The following is a 10,558-nucleotide window of genomic DNA, read 5'->3' on the forward strand; positions in this document are numbered from 1 at the left end:
GGAGAGTAACCTCACTTCCCAGCACCACTATCCTATCTTAACCATGGAAAGAAAAAGTTCCTTGTTTAGGACAACAAAGAACGGTTCCAGAACACAGTGGTGGTTTGTTCTCACTGGTGACAACACTGAGAACAAACCATTGGAGGGAATGAGAATGCAGCAGGAGGCAATGAGACACCTGACAGGCAGGGTCTTGCCCACAAGTGAAGGACATTATTCACACATAAAGCTGTGGCAGATGACTGGAGAGAACTCTCACAAAGAAGCTTAGCTATTAAGAAAAACAAAACAAAAAAAACTAAAGATTTTAGTTCATCGAAGTTCACAATTTCTCTTATTTTCCTCTTGTCCTGTTCAAAATGAATATATCACAGTATGCAAAGAAGAAACACAGTGACAACTCAAAAAAAGAATCTTTTAATAAAATTATTCATAAAAATCCTAATAAATTTCAAAGAGCAAGATCTTCCTTAGTACATTTATAAAAGAACATTTGGTCCTTTTACAAAAATCTCCCATTTAATTTAAATACATTTCTTATTTACAGATTAAACATGAAATATCATCTATGGTTGCCAAGCATATTGCACATTACAGAGAAACATTTGTGCATCTCAGTAAATTTTCCCAGAGTTTCCAACTCTAGACTTTTTGTTGTGTAGAAAGATTTACTTTTCCTGTATGTAATAAATAAAAATGTAGCTTGTGGTTTGCTATTTAACACTAGAACAAAATACCTCCCAAAGTATTATTTGTCTGCCTCTCAGAAAGAGGAAAGCAGTGAAGAAGGGTTTCACAGGTTCTTGATATCTTTAGGAGATTCACATCCAAATTCAAAAGGGACCATAACCCTATGCCCTGCTGAGCTGGGCCACACAGCCCACAAAGCCCACAGCATCACCTTCTCCAATTCATGAGGGATCCCTGCCCTGCAGGGAAGAGGCACTGCAGTAGGTACTGGATAGCCAGGGACGGAAAAGCAAAGGTCAGCACCTTCTTCTCAAGTCCATGCTTGGCTACTCTGTGGCTAAGGTGATCAAGTCCTACCCTCTGCCCAGCACTATATCTGTATATGTCCGAAGAATGAGATCCCAGAGCCCCAAAGGAAGGGATGCCTGATGTAGCATCTACAAGATCCAAAGCAAGTAACTACAGCTGGTACTCATTCACTCAGCTGAGTGGAGAGGTGGGTAACAGGGATATTTTTCTTTCATGGTGGTAAAAGGAAATGGAAGACAGGATGGCAACAGCTGCATTTAATTAAACCAGTAAAATATGGGCTCTCAGACACTCATCGGCACAGGTTCTACCCACACGTTTTCCCTTCAACACGTAAAAAACTATTTCAATGTCATGTGCTGAGTCCACAATCCATGACAAGGAAAGCCCTGACATCAGAACTAGAAATCCAGTTACAAAAAGCAAGCTCTAGCAAAGAGCAGGAAGAAACTAAAGGGAGGCTTTGGGAGAACAGGCCTGTTTTCCACAGTGACCAAAGCAAGCAGAGAGCCACCAAGCAGTCCTTTGCCATCCCCTCTTCTAGGAGAATGGAGTTCCTCTGTCACAGTACTTAGAGCAGCTAAGGCAAGTCTGTTGGTTGTAGGAGAACTGGGCTTCAGCCACACCTGACCATAAGGCAGCTTGCTACACACTTTGCAACTCTGAACATCCTGGGAACACAAGCATGGCTGCAAATACCTGTTCACATTCCAGTCGTCCTTGGAGCAAAGCAGTGAGTTAGAAGCTTTCTACCCATATTTCAGCAGACTGGAAGGAACAGCAAACCTACTGCAAGATATACATTGTAGTTGCTGACATTTTCATTTTTTCAGAAAAAGCAAGCAAGTCAGCTTTGAACTTCGCTCCAATAATGTTCTTTGTGTGACTGGCACTGGGCAGGGTTCTTCATCAGGCCCCACAAATCACTCACGTTGGCCTGAGAAGTCTAGAAATTATCTTACTCACCCTCAGCCTTGTCAAAAGGTGAATAATCCAGTACCCAAAAGTCAAGAGTGTTTGAGTTACTAAAATACACTGCATGTCTGCCTGTACCCCTGAGACTCACTGTAGCACTCAAGGCTTCCAGACACAGATCGCTATTCCAAGAGCACAGAAAGAAGAAATAGCCCAAGCTTGTTCAAGAGTGACAGATAAAGAGCCCAGCTGAGAGAGGACTGTTGGGTGCCGACATAAACTACTGTTGCCACAGAAACCAGACAGAGATGGGGAAGACGGTAAAGAGAAGCATCAAGAACGCACTTGCTTCCCTGACAAGTCTTCTCTCTCCCTAGTGGGTCATTCACAGTCACACATGAATTTTCCTGTCGCAGGGGTGAAAAGGGAGGCGCACACACCTGCGTGTGCACGCTTAACAGTTTTACTGAGTGAACAAAGACATGTAAAACAGACAATCTTCGCGGAGAGCGCTTTGAATTCAGTAGGTGAGACTGTGGATACACAGAGCCATGCCCGTGAAATCAAAAAGAAAAACAGAAACACTCAATATTCTTAACAAATAAATAAAACCAATTGCATAGTAAGTGTTTAGAAGGTGACACAGACTACTGAAGCCCCCTTTCTAAAAATGCCAAGAAACTGAATAATAGATCTATTTTCAAAACAGTACCACAATTTTGAAGAAAGAATATAATTTCTCCCTTTTGACTGAAAATCCAATGATTCAGGTGAGGCTTTTTTCCTGGCTCCAGGAGACTGGAATGAAGTACTTTTCAGTGTGTGTTAACAGTGCAGAGGGAAGACATAAGATAGGTGAGGTTGGACCAGCTTTCTCATAGACTCCCCCCCTGCCCCCCCCCTTTGCCTAGGATGCTTTTCAACCTGTCACAATGCAAGGGAACCAAGCTGGGAGCCAGGCCCAAGTCTGCTTTTTAGGGACAGTCTGTGCAAATTCAGAGAGCTTTCTATTTCACCTAAGGAAACAACAAAAAGCATCTTCACATAATTTCCTCCTTTACACCTGGCTAAAATCACAGGTTAAAAGGCAAAGATTGGCAAACTGATTTCCAGAACTCTTCCTCACTCCTACCCTGCTCCTTATTGGTCCACCATATGGCAATATAAAACAAGCTGTCCATAGCAGTGGCTGTGACAGCCGATGGCCCAAACATAAACCCATAAGGCACTAATCTAAAGCCCATATCACACAGAAATGGCTCAAGGATGTCAGAAAGTCATCTGATCATTTCTTTGTCCCTGATTAGCTAATTGGCACTACACATAAGCCAACAAAAACAGAAGTCTAACCCGAAGATGTCAGCATTGAGCATTCTTGGTTATGAAACGTGAAGGATGGAAGCTCACACAATCCTAGGGTTTTCCTCTCCCTAGAAGGCACCTGGTTCTGGAACCATGGGAGTTCTTCAGGTACGTTCATGTTCAAAATAAATGCTAAATACAGTACAAAAGATCTATGAGTTAATCTCTTAGACTTTGACTTAACTTCAGAGGCTGCCAGTCAGATCTCTGGCTAGACCATTACACTAAGACAAGTAACACTGAATAAATTACTGTAAAATGTAAATAAAACAGGTGAATTTCCCCAATGTGATCCAAAGTTGTGGCTGGCTGTCTTGATGACAGCCCTGTGATCTCATAGGAGAGAAAGGGTGACACTGTCACTGCAGTAAGTAGTATGCCATGTGAGCCTCAGGACCTTTGCTCAGGAATTGCATTCCCGATCCTCTAGCAAAGAGGTAGTTCAGCACAGCGAGTGGAGGCAAAGCGCAGAGACTGGGGTTCTATGTGTGAAGTTGGGAAGAACATTCCAAGGAGGCTACATCCATTGTGCTTAAGAATATCAGCAAATCGCAAGAAGCTCCCCAGGTAGCTTCCCATTTCTAATATCCTTTGGGGAAAAAAAAAAGGGGGGGGGGGTATTTTATTAAAAAGAAAAAAAAAAAAAAAACACTAAGTGCAAGAATCAACCAGAGGTGTGTAAGAGCTGAACAGAAACTTCTACAGCATCACAGATGGACAGACTCCACCCCTTCCACCTCAGAGGAGATTTTGGTATGCTTGGGTTTGGTTTAAGGTCTGGCCACACTGAGGTGAGCAGGTCAAATCAAGCCAACCATCTGGTCGATCTGGCGCATGTAGATGCTCTTTAGGGGTAGAGAGTACCTTCTCTCATCAGGAACACGATTGCACTGTGAAGACAAAAACGAGAGAAGATGTGAGATCTGAATCAGAAACCCAGGAAATGGGAAGCCATGGCCAGTAACATTTGAGACAGAAGTCTCTTTGTTATGGGGAGCTATTCTGTGTATGAGAGGGTAGTCAGCAGAACATCATCCCTGGTCTCTTCCACCTAAGGGGCCAGCAACAACTTCGAACCTCCAGTTGTACCAAAAACAACTCTAGAAACTGACAATGTCCCTGAATGAATGACCTGACTAAAATACACAGCGAGTTTGAAGCCAGTGAAGGCTACATGACATCATGTCTCAAAACACACACACAAAACAATATGATTTTTAAAATAATGACTGCTTTCCCTGTCCTGCCAGTGGGTGATGGGCAACCTTGTAGAACTCTTCCCTATGGATCCTCTCCTCGTCTTCCATTGGTCTGACCTGAAGGAGTATGTTCTGATGGGAACAGCAAAGCAGGACAGCAGTAGGAGATCAAGGAAGAAGGTGAGGCATGGGTTCAAGGCCAACCTCCATTACACAAAGTCCACACTGCATTACACAAAGCCAATGTGTGCTACATTAGTACATGAAATCTTGCATCAAAATGAAACAATTACATCACCCCACTGCAGATAAAGAGATGGGAATAGATCAGATGTTGATACTAATGGCTTTCTCCCTGAATGTCACTGGACCCAGCAGTGGCCTCTCTTCCTTTAAGGATGCTGCACCATTTTCTTCCTGCCCCAGCAGACAGGACGGATGCCTGTACTGCGGGTCCCAAATTTCTCTACATCCTAGTGGCACCTACGTAAATGGCCCCTTTATGAACGTTTGTCAAATTACACAATCTGAGTATGCCATCTATTTCGTGTAGAACTCTGAATGCTAAAGGAGTTAATAATTTCTCTTTTCCACCTGTGGTGGAAAAAGAAACTCACATTAGAACTGGAATTAATGACTCTGAGCTCTTGAGACTTAGGCCTGTGCACAAACTTTTCCTCTTGGTCCCGCTCCCCATCTGCAGAGAAGAATTCTTTCCAAGGCAATTCCCGAAGACGTTTGTCCACAGAGATGATGTGGCCCTCTGTTGTAAACATGTATCTGGTTCCAGATTTGTGTACTGGATTCTCTTCGTCAAACAGCTAGAGGCAAAATAAGAAGCAATGAAAAAACTGGGATTGGCTGGACATAGTGGCACATAAATTTAATCCAGCACTAGGGAGGTAGAGGCAGGCATATCTCTATGAGTTTGAGGCCTGTCTAGTCTACATAGTGAGATCTAGGCCACCCATGACAGAAAAAAAGGAGGGGGGAAGGAGAGAGGGAAGAAGGAAGAGAGGGGGAAGGAAGGAGGGGGGAAGTAGAGGGGAGAGAAAGGAGGGAAGGAGAGGGAAAGAGAAGGGAGGGGAAGGGAGAAAAAGGGCAGGGATATGGTTTCCATAAACCTTTACAGAGCACAGCCAGGCCCTGGGATCAATTCCCAGCACCAAATTTAGCAACAGACCTACAACTGGTAACTGGAGAACCTTTTTACTAACTTACAGCAAAGGGTTCTGAGCTGCTGGGGGAAAAAAAAAAAAACTGGATGAAAAGGCATCAGTTAAGAACCTTGATTCCTAGCCCAGGGTGGCAATGCAGGATTTATTTTTGTTTAAACTTGGTCACCTGGATGTGTCCCAACCTTCACAACCTGTCTAGAACCAGAGAATCAGAAACCCTAGGTCCAGGACCCAAGCACGAGCAGTCTATAATGACTCCCCTGAAAATTTTCACACCTGCCCCTAAAGTCTTCACAGCTAATCCTAGAACTAACTAACTAACTAACCTCTACCTCATGTGTCCCCAGACCATAAGCAGAGATGATGGAGGTGAAGAACATAGGTTTCACCATCACCATATCCAAAACTTGCCTTCACAGAGAATCAGTGCAGGCATTTGTCAAAATTAAATTCTCAAGCCCATTTTTTCAAATGCTCGGACACAATGCAAAGGAAGTCTTAACACAGGCCCTAAGGTCATTCCAACCTAGCTATCCCCAGGACCGAGGACTAGTGAACTATGGGACACAACCTATCATTACTGCTGCTGCCTCTGAATCTCCCAACCCTCTGAGCCTTCCAAGTGTTGTTTTGTATACAGCCATGAAAGTGTGGCTTCACACGTGAGCATACAGACACTACACATCTGTGACAGAATACATAGGCTGAGAGGACACTGGACATGGCTCAAGACTTAGTTCAGCCATATGGTCACCCCAAGACCTCAGGCAAGTTAGCTGACTTCTCAGTGTAAGCTGTCATTCCCATATGGAAAGAATGAAAAGTACCTATGTAATCCCAAGGCCTCTGCCAGGTCCAGAAATTCTCCTCTCCCCACATACACAAAAGCATGCCTAAATATGCATAGACCAGGAGAGACTGTAATAGAAGTTTTGGGTTCTTTAAAAACTCAGTTATGTTATATAAATATGTTTTGTTTTAATCCCAAGTGTGGGATTTTAGTTTGGGCTTTAGTCTGTCCACAGCTGATAACAGCCTCCTGTGGGGGCGTGGCCTTTGCCAGCAGGTAATGGCCTATGTCTTGCAGCATGGAGAGGGGCGTGGTCAGGACCCTGAGGGATATAAATAGGAGAGCCCAGAAAGAGAAAGTCTGACAGTTTCAAAAGACCAGACAGATGGTGTGGCAGCTTGGAGACAGATGAAGAAAAACGTTTCAATGCAGCAGCCTGGAGGAGACTGCTTGGTGCCTGTGCTATTGACAGAGATTAATATAGCCCCAAAAGAACCCATCGACCCTAAACAACTGGGAGACATAAAGGGGTCTGTGCCACTTCTCTGCACTAACCTTCTCTCTCCTATATAGGGCTGGGGGGTTGGAAGAGAGAGGCTCCAAGGAGCCCCAAATAAAAATAATTTAAAAATGAGCACAACAGGAGACAGCTCTGCTCTAGGTCTGAGCCAGCACTGTGTATCAAGAACTATAAACACCATTCCTAGATTGGGAGTGTAGCTATGGTAAAATACCTGCCTGGCTTGCACAAGGCTCTGAGCTCAATGTCCAGTATCCCACGGAAGTAAAAGAGGAGAATCCTGCTTTCCTCCTCTAAGAAGGAGGCCGAGAACCACCATAGAGCTGCTTCTCTATCACTGCACATGAGCACTTCCCACAGCTCCTAACCATGAGCTCATCAGTTCTGTTTACATGACAAATAACTTCTCCAGGAGGTTGACAACCATGAAGGAAGACAGCAATATCATTTTGTCCTGATCAGGCTTGTAACTCTGGGAATGTACAATGCCAAGCCAAAGTGGTGTCTCGTAAATATTTGTTGGAAAAAGACTACACAAATGTTTACTCTCTGCAGAGCAAAATACCTCGGGTTAAGCTTGCAACACACGTACCAGATACAAGTATTTGCAAGTCTCACTGAGAAAGAAGCTCTCCATCCGGTCCTCTTTAGACTTGTCTATGACGTGATGCAGCGTGGCGTAACCACATCTACAAAACAAAGGTCCAATTAGTCCTGCCTCAGGCTCCTCCTCCTGTGATCATTGCCTGTCAGGATATTCTATCATATGAGAATCAACCTACTCCTCCAACACCTCATAAAAAATAACTATGCTAGGTCAAAGACTGTTCCTTTCTTGTTTGTTTGCTTTTTAATATAGCATGAACTGTTTGTAAATTTACTTGGAAGAATCCTTGGATTGCTTCTTATCCAGTTAGCTCCAAGCTTGGGATGGAGGACAGTGGAGGGTATTTACCAAAAGCCAAATATGGCATCATGAAAATAACTGGTAATAAATTTAGAAGGATTGATTTAAACTCTTCATCCCAGTATTTGTGGAACTGCATTATTATTTTCATAACCTATTTTCTATCATGTATTTCTGAGTAATATACAAACAAGCAGGTTACAAAATCAAAATACACGTATGTTTTCTATATGTGTATACACATATATGTGTGTATATATATGCACATAACATAGGCATAAATGTAACAAATGCATTGAAAAGATTCCAAGCACAGGTACTTCATGTTTACCATGGTGACCTGTGTGGATCACAAGAATCCTCCACTCTTAATATCTTCTGCTGCTTAAGTGTTTTAGGGAATTACTATATAAAAATAAACTTCTCAAAAAGAACACATTTGCTGAAATCTTACACAAGAGGGGAGGCATAAAAATGCAATTTCCACTATAATGGAAAAATTCTACTATATCAAAAGGTGAACCATTTCTCTAGCAAACTAACAGTAATAATCTGTACTACACATTTGAAATACTTAGTATCTCCTGGTTGGAGAGCCAGCTCCCTTGTTATTAAACCTGACAACCTGAGTCCAATCCCCAAGACCCAAACATTGTAAGGAGAGAAGAGATTCCTGCAGGGTATCCTCTGGCTTCTACTCACACAGTGTGGCATGCATGTGGCACCCCTCCTTCTTACATTCCAACATGCACGCACACACACACACAATTAACCTAATTTTTAAAAGATCACTAAGGGACTAGAGATGGCTCGGCAGCTAAGAGCAGGTCGTGCTCTTACTAAGGACCACAGTTTGGTTTCCAGCACCCACAACGGGCAGTTCACAACCAACTGCAAATACCCACACAGACACACACTCACAGACATAGCTAAAATATTAAAAAACCAAACACACTTGTGGGATAAAGAAAGAGCACTAGCTGCTCTTCCAAAAGACCCAGGTTTAATTTCAAGCACCCACATGGCAGCCCAAAGTCACCCAGTCACTGGGAAACTGATGCCCTCTTCTGGCCTCCAAGGGCACCAGACATATAAATAGTACACAGACATACAGGCAGATAAAACATTCAAATGCACAGAATAATAAAAATTTTTGATATAAACATAGACATCTAAATGTAATTTTTAAAATTATCATTTCTCCAGAACAACTCTCAGCCAATCACAAACATCCAAACAATAACAAAGTTGAAAAACTGACTTGACTTTTGTGTATTTTTCCAGACTCTGCAGAATGTCCATTCCTACATGGAGGTAGAAGGGATTCTTGGTTGCCTAGACAGAACATAAGAGAACATGATGCAGGAAGGACTTAGAAAAGATATCATCAACACACATCATGTGACTGTAGAGGTTCCCTGAGGAGTTGTGTCCTCCAGGTACAGGAAGGAACAGGGCCAGACTCACTTCATCTGATGAAGGCGTTCAGTCCACAAATACCTGTGATGTGCTTAAGTGTACTCAGAGTTGGGAAATCTGTGCCAGAGCAGAGTACCACTTTGGCTCTACTGATGCCTACCCTGGTCAGGGAAGAAACAATGCCCACCCTATGGGTTCCATACATATCAGAGGACAAGTCCAGTTTCTATCTTGTCTCAGAACTCCCTAGAAACCTAAGATGCAGAAGCAGGGAACTAGAATTTTGTTTCATTCCAGTTGCTGCACTGAGGGACTGTGAGGGGACAATGGCCCTTTAGAGGATAGGACTCTAAAAGAGGCTTGAATACTTCCCTCTAATCACACAGAAAACCTGACCTCGGGTCCTTACTCCTCTGTCACAGGCTCTCTGGTTTTGTTTGTTGTTGTTTTTAAGGGGAGGAAATTCTGTGGAAGAGGAGATTTTTATCCCAAAACTTCTAATTCATGCCTAATGGCAACATGAAGAAACAAGTCGCATGTTGGCTGCCTCTAGGTTGAGAGCCTGGGATGGCCTCAGAGGAGAAAGTAGAAGATTCTTCTGGATGCTGAGGACACGGTAGACAAAGATAAAATGAAAATAAAAAAGAGGTATTAAAGCCGCAGGTGACAGGGCTAAGCTGATGACAAGCCACAAAACAGCAGGGAAAATGTCCTCAGAGCATATACAGCTCCACTTTATTTTAGGCTCAGAGAAACCACGCCTGAGATCACCTCTTCCCTTTTTCAAGAGTCTCTAAACCTTGTGAGGTCTCTTGAGATACCAGTACTAACATCACTTTCATCGGATTCCCCCTTCTGCACACTGACACACCCACACCATTATTTTTAACCTAGAAGCAGTGACTTCTAGTTCAGTATGATTTTTTTTAAAAATAAATCTAAAGCACAGAACAAATCCTACTATCAGAGTCTGTAAGAATGAGGGTCCCTGCATACTGCAGAAGCCTATCTCATACCTACTAAGCTCCCTAGAGCTGGCTTTGCTTATATTGATGGATTTGTGAATGAGTGTATATATGTAGAGCATGTGAAAATTTTGTGTATCAGGCTTCAACTGTCAAGGAGACATTTCATAGTTAGTAACATTTCTCTGTTACTAGAGTAATTGTACAAAAATAAATCCTACTTTAAAGAAAATACAAATACCCTTTTCTACAAAAAAAAGGAAGGAAGGAAGGAAGGAAGGAAGGAAGGAAGGAAGGAAGGAAG

General features: G+C 42.9%; 1 protein-coding gene across 2 annotated transcripts in view; it reads right to left on the minus strand.

Annotated features, from left to right (window-relative positions):
• Positions 1-401: 401 nt before the first annotated feature.
• Positions 402-10,558, minus strand: part of Edem1 (ER degradation enhancing alpha-mannosidase like protein 1) — a 32,935-nt gene continuing 22,778 nt past the window's right edge. For both annotated transcript variants that reach the window (XM_055628520.1, XM_055628519.1), the window contains exons 9-12: positions 9,132-9,205; positions 7,556-7,652; positions 5,093-5,296; positions 402-4,166 (exon numbers count right to left, since the gene is read on the minus strand). In XM_055628520.1, the coding sequence (XP_055484495.1) occupies positions 4,077-4,166; positions 5,093-5,296; positions 7,556-7,652; positions 9,132-9,205 (465 nt within the window). In that variant the 3' untranslated portion in view covers positions 402-4,076. The remainder of the gene's footprint in view (positions 4,167-5,092; positions 5,297-7,555; positions 7,653-9,131; positions 9,206-10,558) is intronic.

This window comes from Psammomys obesus, unplaced genomic scaffold, assembly GCF_907164565.1.
Source record: "Psammomys obesus unplaced genomic scaffold, mPsaObe1.curated_primary_1811, whole genome shotgun sequence".
Taxonomy (NCBI): Eukaryota; Metazoa; Chordata; class Mammalia; order Rodentia; family Muridae; genus Psammomys; species Psammomys obesus.